Below are 24,348 nucleotides of genomic sequence, written 5' to 3' on the forward strand. Positions count from 1 at the left end.
GGACAAACCAATGGGATGAAGTAAAAGAAGCAGATGAACGACCACATGAGGAGCTTGGTCAAGACGCTTGTGGCGCCCCCCCCAAGAGCCCCCTTCTGTCAACCGTCAAACGAAAAAAGCTGCCTCTGTCTGGACATGTCTTGTGCCAGACACGACACCCTGTCAGAATCCGTCCTGCAAGGCAGCGTGGAGGGAGGATGGAAATGAGGACATCAACACAAGAGCTGGTCTGCTGACGTCCAGGACTGGACGGGAATTCTTCATCTTTGTTCGTGGGCTGCAACTCCCACGTTCATTTGTATGTACACGAGTGCATGACCATTTTTTAACCCCACCATGTAGGCAGCCATACACCGTTTTCCGGGGTGTGCATGCTGGGTGTTTTCTTGTTTCCATAACCCACCAAACACTGACATGGATTACAGGATCTTTAACAGCCATACTCCGTTTTCAGGGGTGTGCATGGCATGTTGGGTATTTTCTTGTTTCCATAACCCACCAGATTACAGGATCTTTAACGTGCGTATCTGATCTTCTACTTGTGTATACACTTGAAGGGGGTTCAGGCACAAAAGCAGGTCTGCACATAATTATGTTGACCTGGGAGATCGGAAAAATCTCCACCCTTTACCCACCAGTCACCCTTACCAAGATTCGAACCCGGGACCCTCAGATTGAAAGTCCAGCACTTTAACCACTTGGCTATTGCGTCCGTTGGGTGGGAATGACCTTCCCGGATCTTCTCTTGACAACTGTTGACAGAAGTGTGGAGGAGGTCGTTTGTATTTTCAGCTGTCATGCCCCCCCCCCCCCCCCCGTCCCCCCAACAACTCCCAAGCTGAGGGACTGATGATGGTGATGGTGATAATGATGATGATGATGATGGCCATGATGATGTACATTATGACAGGACTTATAAAAAGATTTTCTTCTTGTCCTGTTGAATTAATTGTATTTGTATTGTGACATTTTAAAAAAATCAAAGTACTGTTTAAACCATCTTGAGTCGCCGTTGGAAAACTACAGAAGGGCTCACAGAATGGGAAGTTTCACAGTGTGTTATTGTACATCCAGTGACGGATGAAGATGAGAACGGTGATGATGATGATGATGCTGATGTGTGAACTGTGAACATCTGTTCTGGCTTGGGACAGACTGCGAGACACAGCTGCACTCAGCTCTCCCCCCCCAACCCCCCTCCCCAGCCCCCACCCCTCCCCCCTCCCTCTCCGCACAATCTGGTGCCATTAAAAAATTCAGTACACACACACACACACACACACAAGAAACAAACACACAACATGCCACACCACACACAGAGACATGCATACACAAATGCATGCTCAGAGACACATACGTGCACACACACACACACACACACACACTCACCACACACACACAGATATACACACAAACTCAGATGCATACACATACACACATACACAAATACTCGCATACAATCATCCGCACGCACACACCCACACAAACATACAAACACACACATACATTCACAGAAATGCTGAAAGGCAACATAAAAATATACTTCATAGTTTATTTGTCTTTAAAGCATGCATGCATAATATAAATGCAGTTCTTATTAATTCACACCAGCATCTCTCTCTCTCTCATGCACGCAAACACACACACACACAACCCCCCACCCCTCCAAAGTCCATACACGTACACAAAAATACAAACAGACACTGCACACACACACACACACACACACACATTCAAACACACATCCCCCTCACAACCCTCCATACACACACACACACACACACACACACACACAGAGACTTTCACAGACTTTTAAATAATAATCCCCCCCATCCACAATCAACCACTCTTCTTCCTGAACTTGGCAATGAAGAACCCTATGGTGTCCGTGTCACACGACTTCTCTGCACCGCGTGTCAGGCCGCCAGGATCGAACCTTTGCACCATCTGACACTGCCCCTCAGTCAGGGGACCGTGGCTCAACCCATGCCCCCCAAGATGGGGTTTCTGTTTCACAAAACACAGAATAGAATAGAATAGAATAGACTGGAATAGAATATGTCTTTATTACCAAGTGTAACAGGGTCACAAGGAATATCAGGGGTTGGATAGTACATAAAAAGTTACAAACATAAACCAACAAGAGAGGCAAGGCCTTCAAGACTCACTTGTGATAAATTAAGTCCCCTAGCAATAGTAGCATTAATTACAGAGTAATTTCCCTTTTATACTATCTGCACCAAAACGTTTGCAAAATAAATAAAAATTCCATGCTTAGCAAAAGAAGTTCCTGTTTGAACAAAAAATGATAATAATGACTCCTCTTGTTGTTGTGTCAGAATAAGAGGTCAGAGTGCCAAGTTTAAAGAATACAAAAAATATAAATATAACAGTAAATGCAGTTTGCATATAATTAGGCTTCTTTTTTATTTTTATTTTTTTGTGCCCATCCTAGAGGTGCAATATTGTTTTAAACAAGATGACTGGAAAGAACTGAATTTTTCCTATTTTTATGCCAAATTTGGCGCCAACTGACAAAGTATTTGCAGAGAAAATGTCAATGTTAAAGTTTACCACGGACACACACACACACACACACACACAGAGACAACCAAACACCGTGTTAAAACATAGACTCACTTTGTTTACACAAGTGAGTCAAAAATCATATACAAACACAGAAACAGTAGAATTTTGGACACATACATGTGCATATCAATCTAAGAACTTGTGCATATATACTCACACACACACACACACACACACACATGCTTGAACATAAGCCACCTGTTACACGTTGCGTACAGACGAGGCTGATGACTAGATCTTCAGGCAAATGGTTGTTGATTGCACAATTCTCTTTTATCATACTGGATTTGTTTGAGAGACAAAGCATTGACTGCTTAGGGGAAAAAGCTATTGGCGAAGCGATTGGTTTTGGTCCTAATACTTTTCTGTACCATCGACCCAAGGGGAGCATCTCGAAAATCCTAATCTCCTCGAATATAGTGACACTGCTGATATATAGATATGATAGTAACAATAATAAATCATAGAGTGAAGTATAGTGCTCCCATATCTGTACCTCCAATAGACATCTATGGACTGATCCCTGCATCTCGCACAAGGCAAATAATCACCGCCAGTATGTTGGTTTTTTTTCTTGTCTTTTTTTTTTGTTTTGTACCTAGCATGTAACTGAGAGTACTGTATTTGGTATCAATGGAAACAGCATACCTTTCACTTAAAGAAACAAAGTGGTGAAAGTCACTAACAGTTTATGGTACGTTTGAATTATCATTTCTAGTGTTTTATTGAGAGAGACAAATAAAACCACACCTTCTTCCGACTAACATTTTTTTTTTTTTAAATCATGGTACAAGAAATACCCAGCACCGGAAAATGCACTCGCTGGTTCCTTTGTTCTGAGAAGGCTGGGGTCACCTGGTACCTCAACACGGCATTCAAACCAAGGTCTACCATTCGCTAAGTCATCCCCAAACCAAGACAGGGTCTCCAACCTCCAGGTCCTAGAGAGGAGCAGCTTGCCCAGCATCGAAAGCCTGCTGATCCAGTGCCAGCTATGCTGGACAGGACACATTGTCCGCATGACAGACCGCAGGATCCCGAAGATGCTACTATATGGCCAGCTGAAGGAAGGCCACCGTGAAATTGGAAGACCCTGCAAGGACACCTTCAAGACAAACCTCAAAGCCTGTGACATAGACATTGCTTCCTGGGAAACTGATGCCCTTGACTGCTCTTGCTGGAGGATGCTGTGCTCTAGTGACATAAAGATGTTTGAAAACAAGAGAATGCTGGCCATTAAGGAGAAGCGTGAGCGAAGGAAGCAGGGCTCAACTTCTGGAGACGTTTTCCCTTGCAACACCTGTGGGAAGTGCTGCGCATCCAGAATCGGCCTCTTCTCCCATATGAGGACACACACCGACAGATAAGCCTGCCTGCCTACTCATCTGTCGGTCCGACGGGAGACTCCATCATCACCCAAAGTAAATTACACAGCTTAGTTCCCCAAAGACCTTACACTGGAAAGCTTATAAAGTTTTAGTTTCCATGCCTGTGCAGACTGGCAGGCCATCTAGCGTGGAACAGTCTGCCTGCCTGACACAGGGTTCTGAGGTAGGGCCGCTTAATATTAAAGATGGTAGGGTTGGGGCGGAAGCATTTGGTGATGGGCAAATTAGAAATGGAGACAGTGAGTGTGTGTGTGTGATGTGTTTCTATGTGGTATATGTATGTTTTCATCTCTCTCTCTCTCTGTCTATATGTATATATATATATACACACATATGTGTGTCTGTGTGTGTGTGTGTGTGTGTGTGTTGTATATATGTGTGTGTTTGTGTTGTGTTACCTGAACTCCAGTGGTTTAGGGCACATTAGAACTAGAGGTAGTGTGTGTGTGTGTGTGTGTGTGTGTGTGTGTGTGTGTGTGTTGTGTTAACAACCTATGTTTCGAACTCCAGTGGCTTAGGGTACATTAGAACTAGAGGCAGTGTATGTGTGAGTGTGTGTGTGTTGTATGAGTGTGTGTGTTGCATGTCTGTGTGTTGTATGTGTGTGTGTGTGTGTGCTGTATGAGAATGTGTGTGCGTGCATGTGTGTGTGTGTGTGAGAGAGAGTTGTATGAGTGTGTTGTATATCTGTGTGTGCGTGTGTGTGTGTGTGTATGTGTGTGTGTTCTGTATGAGAATGTGTGTGCGTGCATGTGTGTGTGTGTGAGAGAGTTGTATGAGTGTGTTGTATATCTGTGTGTGTGTGTGTGTGTATGTTGTGTGTGTGTGAGTGTGATCACCTGTGGTTCCAGCAGCAGGGCAGGGCAGGTGTGCAGCAGCCAGGCCACCTGGTCCTCGTTCTCCTCCAGGGTGACGGTGCAGGTGCTGTACACCAACACTCCCCCTGGCCGCAACAGTGCCACAGCCTGTCGGCACACACACACACACAACACACACACACACACACACACACACACACACACACAACACACATGCACAGAGATGGCTTGATGTTAAAAAAACAAAAAAGTATTAATTACATCTTGAAATAAAAATTTTGACTTTGACTTAGACTTTGACACACACACACACACACACACACACAAACCAACCACACACACACACTCAAACACACACACACACACACACCAACCAACCACTCACCCATACTATTACTGCACGCACAAACCAACCACACATACACACACACACCAACCACCCACCAACACACACACCAACACACACACACACACAAACCAACCTCACACACACACACACAACCACCCACCCACCAACACACACACACACACACAAACCAACCTCACACACACACACACATACACACCAACCACCCACCAACCAACACACACACACACAAACCAACCTCACACACACACACACACCACCCACCCACCAACACACACACACACACACATACACACCACCCACCCACCAACACACACACACACACACATACACACACACACACGTACGTACAGCAGAAAGCAACATGCGCTGCAGTTTGGGGAAGGAGGCGAGGGAGGGGGCGGACATTTTGTTCCGGACACACGGACGCTGACCCAGAGCACTGCAAGGTCCGTCCAACAGGATGGCGTCAAACGTGCTGGGGGGGTAGGGGGGTCCTCCCGATGACTCTGCACACACCCACCGTTCTCTTGTTCCCTTTGTGACGTCTTCAGTTTAACTCACTCAGTACGGCCAGTCCTCTCTTCTCCTCTACACAGACCCCTCGGATGTCCAGTGGGTGTCTGAATGACCCAACCTTTAGCTTCCGTCGTCAGAAGTGTGGTATTCTTTGTCAACATTCACGTCTTCAGTATAAGAGCCTTCCGCTTGCAATAATTTGATGATGGTAATTGGGGTGAAACGCTGTTTGCATCATCTCTTTCGCCCTTCGTATGGAAAGTGTTTGACGTCTATTCACTGGAAGCGTTATTAGACAGAAAGAAGAGAGGTAGTGGCTGAAAGAGAGGGAACGCTTGTGAATGTCAGTGTTGGAAAAGTGTTGTTGTATGTTTTAGAGAAAATGAAAATAAGTCTTATAATGTAATAATAATAATGTATATTTTCATAGCACCCTTTCTCTCTAAGAGCGCAGGGCACTTTACATGAAAGAAAAATACCTTTTCCCACTCTACGTACATCCAAAGTGAGCTGACATGGGTGGTGTTGGAGAACAAGGAAGCTGAGAGTGCTTATAGATAGGTTTTAAAAAAATGTGTCTTTCATGATGAGGGAAAAGCAGAAATAGAATCAGATGCACTGATATGATGAGGAAGGTTGTTCCACATGTGAGGAGCAGCAAAGAAGAAATAACGTTCACCACAGGTTCTTGTATTGACACAAGGAAGTTTCAAAAGGTAACAGTCGGAGGAAGAGCGGAGATTTCTTGCGGGAGTGTAAACACTGATTAAGGTCAGAAAGATATGTAGGTCTTGTGGATTGGAAAGCAGAATAGCAGAGACATACAACTTTGTATTTGATTATAAGAATAAAAAGTTTAAAGAGATGGTGGTGTGTAATAATTGAGGTGTTATAGGAGGGAAATTAGGTGTATGCGTATCAACAAGTATTTACTTATAACATCAACAAGTATTTCCTTTTGTCTTGTTCTCTACAATACAATACAATATCATACAATACAGTCATGCAGTTGAGATGATAAAATGAGCTCCCATGTGCAGCATGCACTCAGCGCACGTTAAAGAACCCTTGGCAACAAAAAGTGTTGTCCCTGGCAAAAATCTGTAGAAAAATCCGCTTCAGTGGGAAAACAAATAAAACTGCAAGCAGAAAAAAAGAAAGAAAGAAAGAAAGAGAAAAAAAGGAGGCGCTTTCAGTGTTTTGATAAAAAGAGTAATACATACATTACAATGTGACACAATACAATACAATATGATACAATATATAACACCATATGATACAGAACATTAAGATATATTACAGTGGTATGCAATACATCACAGTGCAATGCAATACAATACAGTTTGATGCAATACAACAAAGAGCAAATATAATCACTTTATTAACTCTCTCCATACGAACGGCGAAAGAGACGACATTAACAGCGTTTCATCCCAATTACCATCATCAAAATATTGCAAGCGGAACGCTCTTATACTGAAGAGGTGAATGTTGACAAAGAATACCACAGTTCTGACGACAGAAGCTAAAGGTTGGGTCATTCAGACACCCACTGGACATCCGAGGGGTCTGTGTAGAGGAGAAAAGAGGACTGGCCGTACTGAGTGAGTTAACACTTTGTACCACCCCAAAAAATGATTTATCTGTAGCACCCAGCTGCTTCCCTGTGACCGAGTATGGCTGTTTCTGTACTGCAGTGTGAAAAAAAATGGTCCAATGTGCTTGATTCTATTTCCGACAGACCTCCGACTGATTGTGGAACATTGCTTGGATGATAATGTGATGAAATGTATATATATATATATGATAGTCAGTTTCAGTTTCAGTTTCAGTAGCTCAAGGAGGCGTCATTGCATTCGGACAAATCCATATACGCTACACCACATCTGCCAAGCAGATGCCTGACCAGCAGCGTAACCCAACACGCTTAGTCAGGCCTTGAGAAAAAAAAAAGTGAATAAATAATAGATAAGCGTACATAAATAAATAAATAAATAATAATTATAATATAAAAAAGGTAGTAGTAGTAATAATAATAACAAATAAATAAATAAATAAGACAACAATGATGATAAATAAGCAAATAAATGTAAAACATGAAGACACACATTCACACATACACCCACACATGGATAACAGATATGCACCAAACATGCAGTTCACATATATGAAAGCACAGTCAAATACACATATATATATCTTTGTATATATGTGTGTGGGATTGGGGGTGGGGGATATGGGCGTATGTGTGTGTGCTTGTACAAGTAAGTGTTCATCTGTGTGTGTGTGTGTGTGTGTGTGTGTGTGTGTGCTGTGGAAACTGCAATACGTAGCCTAGAAATGAGTGTGTGGAGGAGGGGGTAGAGGAGGTGCAGGGTCATGTGTGTGGCGTGTGTGTGTGTGTGTGTGTGTGTGTTGGGGCTCATTTATGTTTATGATAGTCAGTCGTGTCCGACTATGACCATCAGAACAGCAGAGGAGGCAACTGCTGTCCCGGCTATCTGGGCTACAACTTGATCACAGAGGAGAGTGTCTTGCCCAAGTTACATCCCCACTCTCTCGGCCAAGAGGGTTTTAGGACAGTCGGCGTTGGGATGGTTCCCGAAAGCCAACTAGCCCACAAGGCTGCAGCACTAAGAGCCAGTGCAATTTTGCCTCCTAGTTTGAGAGTAGTCCTTCACAAAAAGACTAAGCTGTAAATGGTTTCCCATTGACTGGAGAAACCATTGATTATTCAGCTCAGCGTGTAGTTGACCATTCCGATCAAGAAACAGGCACAATACGTCGCGAAATAACCCATGCCATGAACCAGAACCGACACTTGTCTCAAGCTGCCAGGTTTTTTGCTTACATTTTCATGGTTTGCGGGACCAAAAACAGAAAGAGCAAGATGGTGGTACCTTAGTTTAGTGACTGAATCCGCATCAAAAGTGAGTGAAATAATGTTCAAAACAGAGTCGAAAACATATAAAAATGGGTTAAAACATACTAATGGTAATATCCTTTCATCTAAGCATAAAAATTGCCGGTAAGATAGGTCCTTGAATTTAGGACGCTGAAATAGGACTTTACACCCCTGGTGGAGTATGGCTGCCTACATGGCGGGGTTAAAACGGTCATACACATAAAAGCCCACTCGTGTACCTACAAGTGAACATGGGAGTTGCAACTCATGAACGACGAAAAAGAAGAAAAAGAGGACTTTACCCCCCCCCCCCACCTGCCCCACTGCCATCAGCCACCTCCACCACACCCTCAGCCCCTTTTCCTTGTTCTTTCCTCAGTCTAGAATACCACCTGAAGTGGAAGGACGTCAAACCGAAGACTAAGCATCACAAACTCACCAGCGTTTTCTTTCACGGCTTTTCGGGCATCGAAGGCGTAGGTTTCGATACACGTCAGACCCATGACGTCCGCGTTGTTCTTCACTCGACTCACTTTGTCTGCTGTTTTGTCCAGCGCCACAATACGCCCCTAGACAGACAGTCACAAAATGTCTATGATATGCTACAATATGCCCCTAGATATGCCACAATGTCAGCCACAAAATGTCAATGATATGCCACAATACGCCCCTAGACAGACAGCCACAAAATGTCAGTGATATGCCACAATACGCCCCTAGACAGTCAGCCACAAAATGTCAGTGATATGCCACAATACGGCCCTAGACAGACAGTCACAAAATGTCAGTGATATGCCACAATACGGCCCTAGACAGACAGTCACAAAATGTCAATGATATGCCACAATACGGCCCTAGACAGACAGTCACAAAATGTCAGTGATATGCCACAATACGCCCCTAGACAGACAGTCACAAAATGTCAGTGATATGCCACAATACGGCCCTAGACAGACAGTCACAAAATGTCAGTGATATGCCACAATACGCCCCTAGACAGACAGTCACAAAATGTCAGTGATATGCCACAATACGGCCCTAGACAGACAGTCACAAAATGTCAGTGATATGCCACAATACGCCCCTAGACAGACAGTCACAAAATGTAAGTGATATGCCACAATACGGCCCTAGACAGTCAGCCACAAAATGTCAATGATATGCCACAATACGCCCCTAGACAGTCAGCCACAAAATGTCAGTGATATGCCACAATACGCCCCTTGACAGTCAGCCACAAAATGTCAGTGATATGCCACAATACGGCCCTAGACAGTCAGCCACAAAATGTCAATGATATGCCACAATACGCCCCTAGACAGTCAGCCACAAAATGTCAGTGATATGCCACAATACGCCCCTTGACAGTCAGCCACAAAATGTCAGTGATATGCCACAATACGGCCCTAGACAGTCAGCCACAAAATGTCAGTGATATGCCACAATACGGCCCTAGACAGTCAGCCACAAAATGTCAGTGATATGCCACAATACGGCCCTAGACAGTCAGCCACAAAATGTCAGTGATATGCCACAATACGCCCCTAGACAGTCGGCCACAAAATGTCAGTGATATGCCACCATACGGCCCTAGACAGTCAGCCACAAAATGTCAGTGATATGCCACCATACGGCCCTAGACAGTCAGCCACAAAATGTCAATGATATGCCACAATACGGCCCCTAGACAGTCAGCCACAAAATGTCAATGATATGCCACAATACGGCCCTAGACAGTCAGCCACAAAATGTCAATGATATGCCACAATACGCCCCTAGACAGTCAGCCACAAAATGTCAGTGATATGCTGCAATACGCCCCTAGACAGTCAGCCACAAAATGTCAATGATATGCCACAATACGCCCCTAGACAGTCAGCCACAAAATGTCAGTGATATGCTGCAATACGCCCCTAGACAGTCAGCCACAAAATGTCAATGATATGCCACAATACGGCCCTAGACAGTCAGCCACAAAATGACAACGACCACTCAAGAGAAGTAGGTATGTTTATGAGTTAAAGGTTCCATAGATTTTTTACTGCAGTAGGGGCGTTGAAATAATATCCACTGTGTCAAGGGCTCAGCATAGGAACAGGCGGGGCGAAATCCCTTCCTACCTTCAATTTCACAATCCCCAACTGATTTCAGATTAACCCATTCACACCTGGGTGGAGTGAGGAAAATCAGAGTACAGCGCCTTTCCCAAGGACACAGCACCATGCAAAGTAACACAAGCAAGTAACACAACACAGCGGGCACATTTCCCACACACACACCCAAGTCCCCTTACCCTCCAAACCACTCACACACACACACACTCTCTTTGTAAAATAGCATGAATATAAAGAAATATAATGAATATAATGCCCAGTTTACAACGAAATTACAGTAATGTCAGAATTTCAAACATCCATTCACACACTGATTCTGTTGGTATTACTATGCCCAGTTTACATCAGAATGATATAGTCAGACCAATGAGTACTCACTTTATTTTTCATCAGTGTTGCCAGATGACAAGTTTTTCCACCTGAAAATAAAATCTGCCTGTATTCACACATATATTCTTTGTCAGAAAGTGCATCAGAATGTCCTGTTATAATTTTGAGATAGGAGATTAAAGAAAAAAACCGATGAAATTTCAAAACTTTCCATTAGGAAGTGCATCAAAATGTGTGATGATTATGAGTAAAGAGATTCAGAAGAAGAAGAACATTTCAAAACTTTCCACAGTCGACTCAACGACACCTGACTTCTTCTTCTGCTTTCGTGGGCTGCAACTCCCACGTACACTCGCATGTACACGAGTGAGCTTTTACGTGTATGACCAGTTTTACCCCGCCATGTAGGCAGCCATGCTCTGTATTCGGGGGTGTGCATGCTGGGTATGTTTTTGTTTCCATAACCCACCGAACGCTGACATGGATTACAGGATCTTTAACGTGCGTATTTGATCTTCTGCATGCGTTTACACACAAAGGGGGTTCAGGCACTAGCAGGTCTGCACATATGTTGACCTGGGAGATCGTAAAAATCTCCACCCTTTACCCACCAGGCGCCGTCACCGTGATTCGAACCCGGGACCCTCAGATTGAAAGTCCAACGCTTTAACTACTCGGCTATTGCGCCCGTCTGTGGGGTGTCATTAGTGGAAATTTTGATTGAACAACGACAGCAATAAGTGACGTACTTTTAAAATTGATACCTCTCCAGATGCACGTGAGTGTGTGGTTTTTGTTTTTTTGTGACTGTTGTTGAGGTAATTTGTGGTGAAGAAGGGGGTTGCGGGGGGGGTTGATTTTAAGTATTGCAATCTGATATGTACATTATTCATAATTCTTATCTGTGAATGGTTTCAAGTATTGGGACTGGTTTGTAACGTTCTGATGTGGCTTTAAGCATTGTGATATTGGTGTCAGGAATCGTGACACAAGATGTGTCACTTAGGTATTGTGATATTGGTGTCAGCTATTGTGACACAAGACTTGTGTCACTTTTTTTGTTTTTGTATTTTTTTGTATTTCTTTTTATCACAACAGGTTTCTCTGTGTGAAATTCGGGCTGCTCTCCCCAGGGAGAGCGCGTCGCTACACTACATTTTTTCCTGTGTGCAGTTGTATTTCTTTTTCCTATCGAAGTGGATTTTTCTACAGAATTTTGCCAGGAACAACCCTTTTGTTGCCATGGGTTCTTTTATGTGCGCTAAGTGCATGCTGCACACGGGACCTCAGTTTATCGTCTCATCCGAATGACTCGCGCCCAGACCACCACTCAAGGTCTAAGTGGAGTGGGAGAAAATATCGGCGGCTGAGCCGTGATTCGAACCAGCGCGCTCAGATTCTCTCGCTTCCTAGGCGGACGTGTTACCTCTAGGCCATCATTCCACCTGATGTGTCACTTAGGTATTGTGATATTGGTGTCAGCTATTGTGACACAAGGTGTGTGTCACTTAGGTATTGTGATATTGGTGTCAGCTATTGTGACACAACATGTGTGTCACTTAGGTATTGTGATATATGTGTCAGGAATTGTGACACAAGATGTGTCACTTAGGCATTGTGATATTGGTGTAGGCACTGCGATATTGGTGTCAGCTATTGTGACACAAGGTGTGTGTCACTTAGGTATTGTGATATATGTGTCAGGTATTGTGACATAAGACGTGTGTCTCTTAGGTATTGTGATATTGGTGTCAGCTATTGTGACACAAGGTGTGTGTCACTTAGGTATTGTGATATATGTGTCAGGAATTGTGACACAAGATGTGTCTCTTAGGCATTGTGATATTGGTGTCAGCTATTGTGACACAAGGTGTGTGTCACCTAGGTATTGTGATATATGTGTCAGGTATTGTGACATAAGACGTGTGTCTCTTAGGTATTGTGATATTGGTGTCAGGTATTGTGACACAAGATGTGTGTCTCTTAGGTATTGTGATATTGGTGTCAGGAATTGTGACATAAGACGTGTGTCTCTTAGGTATTGTGATATATGTGTCAGGAATTGTGACATAAGACATGTGTCTCTTAGGTATTGTGATATTGGTGTCAGGTATTGTGACACAAGGTGTGTGTAGGCATTGTGATATTGGTGTCAGCTATTGACACAAGACGTGTGTCACTTAGGCATTGTGATATTGGTGTCAGCTATTGTGACACAAGATGTGTGTCACCTAGGTATTGTGATGATGAGTATTGTGTTGTGTGTGATGATTTTGTGAGTGTATGCACGTAATTTAAAGTGTGAGTGTTCAGCTGCATATTTGTGCAGGTATATGCAAGGAAGTTTGGGGGTTTTTTTTAGTATTTTTTTTATATAGTGTTTCAATGCATGTTTTACACATCAATCTTTACCAAGCAGAAGAGCATATCTGGCATGAAAAGGCGCTACATCAATTATATTATTACTATCAGTATCATCATTATCATTATATCATTATTATTATCACTATCATTATCATCACCATCTTTATTATTATGTTCATTATTTTTGTCTTTATCATTATCATTATCATCATTATTATCATCGTTAACATTATTATCACCATTATTATCATTATCGTCATTACATAAAGACTACCATCATCACACACCTGGCGCGGCACACATGTCCAGGACGACCTGACCTGGCTGGGGGTCAAGGACGTGTCCACACACAATGGACGGCAGATTCTGAGCGAACACGACCCCCGGCAAAATGTCGGACAGTGACGGGGCCTGGTACAGCGCTTCGTTCATCCGTATTCCTACGCCTCTATACCGAAAGACAGTCAACAATAAGTCCGTTTGTTTGGCAGTGTTACAAACAGTAAGAGAATGTGGGCGAGTTGGGGGAACATATCGGATCTATTTTTATAAAAGATTAAGGGCCTGAAATATACAAAAGAAAGGAAAACATAATTATTAAAATAATATGAAAGATAATGATACTAATACTAATACTCATAATACTATTACTCATAATAATGATAAATAATAACAACAATAACATTGATGAAAGTAATGGATACCTACAAAGCACTCCATCCATAAAACTGTTCTGGGTGTTTTAAAAAGCACACAATATTTCACATCACACTAAAACATCAACGTTACACTTCTACACACACACACCAAAAATACACCTAGCAAACTATATGTACATAGATGCACCCATATACACAAAGTATACATCTTCTTCTTTTCTCCCTAAAACTCTGTGAAGAGTCATTGGGGCGCCATTCAGAAGATGCGTTCAAAGTCAGGTTATCAGATTTCTGATCGTGTGTTCACCAGTGATCAGGGTTTGAGGCCCAATTTTCCCACACAGTGCTACGTCCTTGGGAAGGTACTTTAGTGCAGTTTTTTTTTCTCAACGGTGGTCCTGGCAAAATTCAGTAAAAAAAAAAAAAAAAAAAAATCCACTTTGACAAATTCAAGGCATCTTGACAAGAAGACTTGGAAACAGAAAAAAAAGCACTGATCTTTTATTTTTATTTTATTTTATTTTATTTTTCCATATTTATTTATTGATTCATTTATTTTATTTTATTTTTATTATTATTATTGGAAATTTTCTTCCTAAAATTATGTTTAAGTAACATACTTACCGTGACCTACTAGTGCAGACTCCGGCAGGGGTCCGATTCCTGTCCTGTGCAAACTACTACCCGCCTATGTGGAGAAAACTAAAGTAGCTACGGCCGATAACCTCTCGAAGTGGGTTACCTCCCCTGTGCATCCCTGACTAGTGCCCTCTTTTCCGGCAGCCATCTTGACTCCTGATCTTTTGTGTGTTTTTTTTTTTGTTTTGAATTTTTATTTGTTGTCTGTCTTTACAATGTGATTAATTATAAGCTTGCTTTCTTTTCCAATAATGTAGAAGTGGTTTACTCATTGCTCTTTATTGTGATATTACAATGCCACCACTCACTTTCGCCTCATCCTTGATGCCATTACTGTAATAGTTGACTAAACTGATGCTGTTGCTATGTTACAACTGGTCTATTTATTATTAATGTCATCTTAAATCATCATCACTACTGCAATCAGTAATGTGTAAACACTGATTGATTGAATGATTGGACAAGTATTTGATCTTCTGCTTGCGTATACACACAAAGGGGGTTAAGGCACATGCAAGTCTGCACATATGTTGACCTGGGAGATAAGAAAAATCTCTACCCTTTACCCACCAGGCGACGTCACTGAGATTTGAACCCGGGACCCTCAGATTGAAAGTCCAACGCTTTAACCACTCAACTACTGCGCCCATCACTACAATACATTACAAAATTCACCTTAAAGTTGAAGCATCAGCACAGAAAACCTCCTCCCTGCTCACAAGAGCGGTCCCCGTTCCGATGTACAGTTTCCTCCCTTGGTAGGTCTGCGTGAACCCTCGGAGGCACTTTCCGTCCAGGTCGGCCATGACGCGCACACGGCTTCCTGGCTGCATACCTGTGACAACACAGAAAAACTTGAGGTTTGTCAGCTTCTTGCTCGCTTGTGTTATCATGACAGATGGGTGTGGTGGCCGAATGGTTAAGAGTGATGGATTTGCACATGAGTTTCCTGAGTTCGATCCCTGCTTTCAGGGCTCCTGGTGGGTTAAGTCATTAAACCCTGTGCCCGAGCAATGCTAAGGCGTCAAGATTTGCTTCATTAAAATGGTTTCCAATGTTCCTACACTTGTATAAACCACAAGCGAAGGGAACTAACTCTACATTATTTCCACAAGCCCACAAATACAGATGAAAAACGCAGTGTTATGTCAGCTCAGTTTGAATCATTATTGTCACAGAAATCAATGAACTGCTACAAATACAACAGGTGGTTAATTAAAATCCTGGTATTTCTCAGTATCTTGGAATCACTGCAAACACCATTTATTCCAAAATATAGTATCCTCAAATTGAGACAAATGCTACTAATTCCACAATATTGTGTCCTCAAATTGTTAAAAAAAACACTACTTATTCCTGAATCACGCATCCTCAAACTGCTACCACCACTTCTTGTTTCTGGTACAAGCAATGGGGGTACCTTGAGGTGCCCCAAGGATTCCCTGTTTGAAGATATCAGCCCCACGGAGAACGGCTGCCCCGCAGGCACAATCCACCATCACCTCCATGTCAGCCTGAAACACAACAATCATCATCAATATAAACAAATTTTTAAAAAGGTGCACAGGAACAGGTGTCGAGATGGCTGCCGGAAAAAGAGGGCGCTAGCCAGGGGGCCACAGGGGAGGTTACCTACTTCCGGGAGGTCATCGGCCGTAGCTACTTTCGTTTTCTCCGCATAGGCGGATAGTAGTTTGCACAGGATAGGAATGTCAGACCCCTGACGGAGTCTGCACTAGTGGGTCACGGTTAAGTATGTGTAATTAAAAAAAAAAAATTTTTAAAGGAGAAAAAAAAGAAGAAAAGTCGACAATGCTGACGACAGTGGTGGCGGCCATTTATAGGCCTCGGTCGGTCAGTGCTAACCGTGAATAAATCCTACATCCAGAGGAAAAATCCTGAGTCGGTGACAGTTTCAGTTTCAGTAGCTCAAGGAGGCGTCACTGCGTTCGGACAAATCCATATACGCTACACCACATCTGCCAAGCAGATGCCTGACCAGCAGCGTAACCCAACGCGCTTAGTTAGGCCTTGGAAAAAAAAGAAGAAAAAGGGTGAATAAATAACAGATAAATACATATATAAAAAAAAAAATGAACTACTGCTAATAATAATAATATGTATAAGGTGAAAAACTTGATGAAGTCAACTATAAGCATACATAAATAAATAAATAATAATTTTATATATAAAAAAAAGAAAAAAAAAGAAGTAGTAATAATAATAATAAAAATAAAATAAATTAAAAAAAAAAGACAGCCATAATGATATTGATAAATCATGGGTGCATTAATTCATTGTGTTCTTTGAAAGTGCATGACGGTCTCTCAGATACAGATGAAGTGTGTATGTTGGGCTATGACAAAAAAAAAGTTTTCTGCAGCATTTAGCCTGTTAATGTCAACGTCTTTTTTTTTCTAGTGTGATATATTGTATGTCTATCGTTTAACACTAAGGTTTTGTACATTGTAAAAAAAATTTAAAAAAACTGAATGAATAAACATATTTTGAGAAACAAAATCATCAAAATCCAAAATCACTGAACATTCAGTTGTGCAAATATAACATGAAAAAAAAGAAGAAAATAAATCTGTTCAGATTAGTTTCTGACCGTTTTTCAAGAAATTTGTGTGGCTGGTATGTTGGTTTAGTTTAGTACATTAGTTGATTAGCCACTGGCTTTATGTTATGTCAACAAAGGTGATTAACTGATGGACCGTTCATGATACACATTTTATATATAAAGAAAACAACAGCACACTTGAACTGGACAGTTAATTGGCCACTAGCTATGCCATGTCAGCCACAGAGGTTACCTGATGGACTAATAGCAGTACACATTTAAGATCTTTTATTATTTTATCATGTTCCATGCATTCCCTTATCTGTTTATTTTCTTCATTTATTTTATTTCATTTTACGTACATGTTTTATACAAACCTAAGGTGGGTTTTCAAGCCCTGACCAGCAAGTTGAGTGTATGATTAGGTCAGGCATCTGCACCGTTTTTTGTTTGTTTTGAGCAGTTGCTGTGTAGCTCGTATGGATCAATCCCTACGCTTTGACGCTTCCTTGAACTTCTTATTCCTTCGTCTCCCATGTTCACTTGCTTTAACGAGTGGGTTTTTACGTGTTTTGAGCGTTTTTACCCCTGCCATACTCTTGTTTTAACTGGGAGAGGGGGCTTCCTTGAACCGAAACTAGAAAAAAAAAAAAAAATCATTGGCTGTACACTGCAGTATCGGTCAGGTGTTGGACTTGTGATCCAGTGTTCACCAGTGATCAGGGTTCGAGGCCCTGTTTTAGCATGGTGTTGTGTCCTTGGGAAAAGGCACTTTAGTCCGATTTTCCTCCTCAATACACCCAGGTGTGAATGGGTTAACCTGACTTCAGTTGGGGAAGGCTGAAATGGCTGGAGGAAGGAAAGGACTGGGCCCCATCTTCTTACGCTGTGTGCTGGACACGGTGGTATTCAATTCACTGCCCAGATGGCTGCATAGACTATGGGAGCTTTCTTTTTTTTTTTTTTTTTTTTTTTTTTTTTTTTTAACTCTTTCACTACCATTGTCAACTTAAGTTGACTTGACAGTGCACCACCATAGGCAACTTTTGTCGACATCGAGTGGGTCATGTTGATGAGACCATTTTTTTCACATTGTAACAAAGCTCGACAGCCGCAGCCAGTTTCTTGCCAATAGATCAATGATTAACCTTTGCCCCCTGACCTAGTTTTAAGTGAACAAGTCCATTGTGTTGTTTTGACATGAACCGAAGCCTGTGACTTAGAGCATCATTTCTTTTTCTTTTCTTTTTTTTTTTTTGGGGGGAGCATCATTTCTAAACTATTTGGTGCTGGGGGGCCAGGGGGGTGGGAGGGGTTGGGGTGGGGGGGGGGGGGGGTTCACACAGAAACTTGGTGGTGAAAGAGTTAAACTCTACGTGAGTCACACCTGCAGGTGGGGAAGGTGGGGCCCGGTGCTGAAGACCAGCAGACAGTCAGGGAGGCGGTGGTGAACCTCCATCCTGAACTGAGGGATTCCCCTCTCCACACACTGCTGCACACACACACAGTGAACCACTTCACACTTGATAGTCACATGACACAAGCACCTCTTGCAAGCAGCTGCTGTTCAAGCAGTACCCACAATCAGAATACCTCTTGCAGATGTTATTTAACCAGTACCCACAATCAAAATACCTCTTGCAGATGTTATTTAACCAGTACCCACAATCAGAAAACCTCTTGCAGATGTTATTTAACCAGTACCCACAATCAGAATACCTCTTGCAGATGTTATTTAACCAGTACCCACAATCAAAATACCTCTTGCAGATGTTATTTAACCAGTACCCACAATCAGAACACCTCTTGCAGATGTTATTTAACCAGTACCCACAATCAGAATACCTCTTGCAGATGTTATTTAACCAGTACCCACAATCAGAACACCTCTTGCAGATGTTATTTAACCAGTACCCACAATCAAAATACCTCTTGCAGATGTTATTTAACCAGTACCCACAATCAGAACACCTCTTGCAGATGTTATTTAACCAGTACCCACAATCAAAATACCCCTTGCAGATGTTATTTAACCAGTACCCACAATCAAAATACCCCTTGCAGATGCTATTTAGCCAGTACCAACAATCAGAACACCTCTTGCAGATGTTATTTAACCAGTACCCACAATCAAAATACCCCTTGCAGATGTTATTTAACCAGTACCCACAATCAAAATACCCCTTGCAGATGCTATTTAACCAGTACCCACAACCAAAATACCTCTTGCAGATGTTTCCCCAGCAGATGCAGAGCTGCCTGGGTGGTGGTGGTGGTGGTGTTGACACGGAGGGTGGTAACCATTGGAGGGGTGGACAGCCACCGCAGCAGGTCTGGCAATGTGGGCTGTGTTGTGTTCTGTCCATCTCCATCGCCCTGACAACACAGTGAAGAATCTTCTGCTTGAATTCCCTCATGATCACACACACACACACACACACACACACACACACACACAGAGTCATGGCTCATGGCGTTCGTTTGCGCTTGTTTGTGTGTAGCTATCTCCCAATATCCCCTCCCTTTCCTTCTTTCTCTTGTATGTTAAATTTAACATAAACTCTGCTGTTATGAGGGCTTACCGTCTTACTCAAGTTGTTACTGTCAATGTGCCAATAACTTCAAGATGTAAAATCAACCTGGATGATTGAAGAACATTATGGCAACACAGTAAAAAAAAAATTTTTATTTTTTAATTCAAGGTGTATTTGTTTCGCTAAATGATAATAAACGGTCCTCAGAATAAAAACGTGTGACTGATGATCATGATGTATGTGCTACACACTTCTGCTTTGGTGAAATGGTTGAAAAATAACAGCATCATCTTTATTTCTTATCATTTCGCGCGTGTGTGTGTGTGTGTGTGTGTGTGCGTGCGTGCGTGCGTGTGTTATGTGTGTTATGCTTACGTGTGTGTGTGTGTGTGTGTGTGTGTGTGTGTTACAAAGCAAGAGAATGTTACACCACCTTGGATGGATACGATCTGCTCAAAACTTGTTCAACTTCATGTTCTAGAATCGCGGATGAAACAGTCATGGCACTGACCCAGCTAACTGCAGACGATCTAGTTTGCTTACAAACGCTGAAACACACACGCTGAAATTGCCCACACATCGAGTCTGCAGTCTACGAAACGGTAACTCTTGACTGTGTACACCTAAGGGGAATCACTCTGCATAACATATACAGCATTGTCTTTCGCATCGCTTCCCTGTATTCTTGTTCGTCTGCACAGGTCCGTCGAGGGGTCCTTGTTTTTGAAAGAAACTTCTGAACTTGTGGAGAGCAAAAATGGGTCGACTGTTTTTATTGACGTCTTTGCTGATTTGTGCTTTGGCTGTGTTTTTTAGTCTTGATTCGTTTGCACCTATTCGTTCACAAATGGCTGAGAACTTCCCTAATGCTGTCAAGCAGTTCTTCACTGGGCTTGTCGATTTTATTTCAAGGAAGGACAAGCTTTTCACCAAAGAGGAACTTTCCAAGTATACAGGGCAGAGCGGAGGCCCCGTGTACTTGGCTGTGTTGGGAAATGTGTTTGACGTGACGAGAGGAAAGAAGCACTACGGGCCAGGTGGTGGTTACAGCTTCTTTTCCGGGCGTGATGGCTCCAGGGCATTCGTCAGTGGAGATTTCACTGAACAGGGGCTGACAGACGACGTCTCAGGCTTCACGACAGCTGAAGTTCTCACGCTGGAAGAATGGGAAGGGTTCTACAGGAGAGACTACACCTATGTTGGCAAACTGATCGGGAACTTTTATGATGTTAATGGCAAATCAACTGCTGCACTTGCCCAGTACAAAGAGACCCTCCAAAAAGCATTGGCTGAAAAAAAGGCAGAAGAGGACCTGAGACAGATTTTCCCTCCCTGCAATTCTCAGTGGAGTCAAGGTGGACACACCCATGTGTGGTGCACAGATCGTAGCGGAGGAATTCAGAGAGACTGGGTGGGTGTTCCCAGGCAGTTTTATGAACCGGGAAAAGCACAAGAAAAAGCGAGATGTGTCTGTGTGCGGAACAAGGGGCCACCATCAGATTCTCAGCACAGTGATTCACACAAAAACCGTGGGGACCTGGACAACCCTAATCTGAAAGCATATGATGGCTGTGATGTCAATGCAGACTCTTGTTCATACATCAAAAGTGGAGATTGAAACTGATATAGTAAGATATCTATTAAATTTAATACCTTGATGAATTGGGCATATATAGATCAACAGAAAAAAAATATGATGAATTGGCAATGAATCTAAAAGTAAAAATAAAACCCTCAAAAAGCTTCTTTTTTTCCCCTTGAAAAGAAGGTTCTTTTCTTTCAGTTGGTGCAGTACAGTCAACATTCAACACAATGAGAGAAAAACATGAAGACATTTGACCTTCAGTGAAATCAGCACCATTTATTTTACTTAATGACAACAAACTGACTGTGGTGCATACAGCTTTCTAGTTGTATGGATTGACAACTAACACCACTAATGCAGGACTGATGATTATAAATTTATATAATCATGATATTGATAGAAAGAAAGATTAACTCATTGCTTAATCTTAACAAAAACATGTGAGATGTGCAGAGAGTGTAGGGGAGGGTGTACACTATTGTAAAAGTTTCTCTCTCTCTATATATATATATATGTGTGTGTGTGTGTACAGTCATTGATAAGTGTGATAGCATATGTGGTTGGGTTTGTTAGAAGGATATGATATTGTAATAATCAGATTGTTGACCTTCTTCAGAATTGCTTCATCATCATCCTATGATTTTATAGAGGTAATGACTGTGTCACCAGCCATGTACTGATGTAGAACAGTTGTGTACTTCCCATCTGCATACATATGTTTTTGTGTTTGTCTGTGTGTTGTTTGTATCTGTGTGTGTGTGTGTGATCTGCTTTTGAAACACACCTAGAGCTAAATCTATGAATAGCGATTGTATGAATTCACATTATTTTTATTCTCTTTAATTCTGTTTATTGTTGTTGGTGGTGGCAGTGGTGGTGGTGGTGTTGGTATACTTGTGAGGGGGGGGGGGGGTGGATTCAGAAACTGTTCTGTGCATGCAGAAATGAAAGTTTTATGGGCAATGTCATCTTTTGGGACACGTTTGGGCACAAGCCATGCATGGGATTATCAAAGCCTTGAGATTTTTTTTTCATTGGTGTCATCCTTTCTTTTTCTTTCTATTTTTTTCAGATAAAAACATCTGTGCCATCTGCTTTAGCAAAGGTGCCAGTAACCTGGTCTGCAATGCTTATGGATTTTAAGGAATGGGTGACGGGCGCAATAGCCGAGTGGTTAAAGCGTTGGACTTTCAATCTGAGGGACCTGGGTTCGAATCACGGTGACGGCGCCTGGTGGGTAAAGGGTGGAGATTTTTACGATCTCCCAGGTCAACATATGTGCAGACCTGCTAGTGCCTGAACCCCCTTCGTGTGTAAACGCATGCAGAAGATCAAATACGCACGTTAAAGATCCTGTAATCCATGTCAGCGTTCGGTGGGTTATGGAAACAAGAACATACCCAGCATGCACACCCCCGAAAGCGGAGTATGACTGCCTACATGGCGGGGTAAAAACGGTCATGCACATAAAAGCCCACTCGTGTACATGCGAGTGAACGTGGGAGTTGCAGCCCCCGAACGCAGAAGAAGAAGAATAAGGAATGGGTGTAGAAGAGTCTGTTGAGAGACAACAGACAACTGTTTTTATTTTTGATACTTTTTTCCCCCCATGTTTGTTTTTGTTGCAAAGCTGTTTCAGTATTGGGTGATCCTGAAAAAAAAGAAAAGCCTCATGATTTAAAAAAAAAAAAATTAATATCTGGCACACAACACAAAACTTAACACAGTTGTTAGTAACAAAAATACTCTGCACAGTAATATGTTTTATTGGTGTCTTTCATTTTGAATGAACAAATGTTGAACTTTATCCCTTGCATGCTCAAATGAAAATGTTTACAGTTTTGAGTATATTGTAGAGCTCTCTTTAGTGCTTAAAGTATTTGGAAAAAAAAAAAAAGAAATTAAAATGAGAGCATCAGGTGCTTCTTCTACTGGGCATTCACAACCACGCCATTGGTCCAGTTCTGGCAATGTCTGCGTAGCCATGTGTCGTAGAGTGCGTGCACTGCCGGTTTTGACTAGATCATGCCCCTTAGAGAGGCCACTGTGGCGCCGTCTTCGGTAATCTCCTGTTCTGGTAACGGTTTACAGTTGGCCGGGTTTTCTCTTGGGAGTTTTCCTTCTCTTGGAAGAACTGCCTGCTGAGGCTAACGGACTCCATCTGCCCGGATTTTTCCTGAGGGTTGACTCCCGAAGCCTTTCCTATGAGTGGGTATGGCCGCAAGGCAGCGGAGGTTTGAAATCAGAGTTTTCCTTCTCTTAGATGAGCTGTCTTCCCAGACTGATGAGCCCCATCTACCCAAAGCACTGGTTTTCAGGCGCCAGGTGACCCGCCTTCGCCCCTTCTCCTATCAGTAGTAGCAGTTCCGCCGGGCTTATATCTAAGCCACACGAGCAGGCTAGGAGATGGACTTAGTTGTCAGAGGCTGTTGGAGACGCGCGCCGTGAGGGGCATTTTATAGACAATGGGAGCTTGTCCCCATTGCCACCCCTCGGCTATGACAACCTTGGGACCAGTTCTGGCAATGAATGACGTCGTTTTGACCAGCTCTTCTTGGTTGCCATATACTTTGGAGCGTTTGTTGCCAGCTGAAATTATAGGGGCTAATATTTGAATATATGCTGTAGCATCTTTTTTTTTTTGTAATGTTAACACAGATAATTCATTATGACTGTCATTATTTATTTCCATTCAATCCTCCCTAAAGGTTTATTGAGTGTACACTCTATAGATATATATGTGTGTGTTTATATATATATATATATAGAGAGAGAGAGAGATTAATCTCTGTGTTTTATCATTTTTCACACTAAATATTTCATTATCTTTTTTCATTCTTTACACCACCCTTTATGGGCATCCTTGGGAATTTATCAGATTGTGATTTTTCTCTGGCTGTGATTGAGGGGGTGGGGGGCTGGGGGAGGGGTTGCTAGTATACTGAGGAGTTCACAGGGGGCAAAACTGCAGTCG

The 24,348-nt window shown here is 42.5% G+C and overlaps 2 protein-coding genes across 3 annotated transcripts; one reads left to right on the plus strand and one right to left on the minus strand.

Annotated features, from left to right (window-relative positions):
* Positions 1–1,619: 1,619 nt before the first annotated feature.
* Positions 1,620–20,390, minus strand: LOC143294388 (tRNA (cytosine(72)-C(5))-methyltransferase NSUN6-like). Of its 2 annotated transcripts, none has more exons than XM_076605865.1 (11): positions 20,223–20,390; positions 19,479–19,631; positions 18,643–18,744; positions 16,113–16,206; positions 15,368–15,527; positions 13,682–13,842; positions 11,079–11,119; positions 9,026–9,155; positions 5,514–5,671; positions 4,817–4,942; positions 1,620–2,007 (listed from the first exon to the last, which is right to left on the minus strand). In XM_076605865.1, the coding sequence occupies exons 1-11, from the start codon at positions 20,367–20,369 to the stop codon at positions 1,840–1,842; spliced, it is 1,440 nt and encodes a 479-aa protein (XP_076461980.1). In that variant the 5' UTR covers positions 20,370–20,390; the 3' UTR covers positions 1,620–1,839. The 2 variants fall into 2 exon arrangements, with proteins under 2 accessions (XP_076461980.1, XP_076461979.1); XM_076605864.1 differs by having other exon boundaries at positions 18,643–18,747.
* A 77-nt stretch (positions 20,391–20,467) lies between these two features.
* Positions 20,468–24,279, plus strand: LOC143294390 (neuferricin-like). Its single transcript, XM_076605866.1, has 2 exons — positions 20,468–21,417; positions 22,447–24,279. Exon 1 carries the CDS (start codon positions 20,547–20,549, stop codon positions 21,405–21,407), a length of 861 nt encoding a protein of 286 aa, XP_076461981.1. The 5' UTR covers positions 20,468–20,546; the 3' UTR covers positions 21,408–21,417; positions 22,447–24,279.
* Positions 24,280–24,348: the final 69 nt, after the last annotated feature.

Source organism: Babylonia areolata, chromosome 19, assembly GCF_041734735.1.
Source record: "Babylonia areolata isolate BAREFJ2019XMU chromosome 19, ASM4173473v1, whole genome shotgun sequence".
Classification (NCBI taxonomy): domain Eukaryota; kingdom Metazoa; phylum Mollusca; class Gastropoda; order Neogastropoda; family Buccinidae; genus Babylonia; species Babylonia areolata.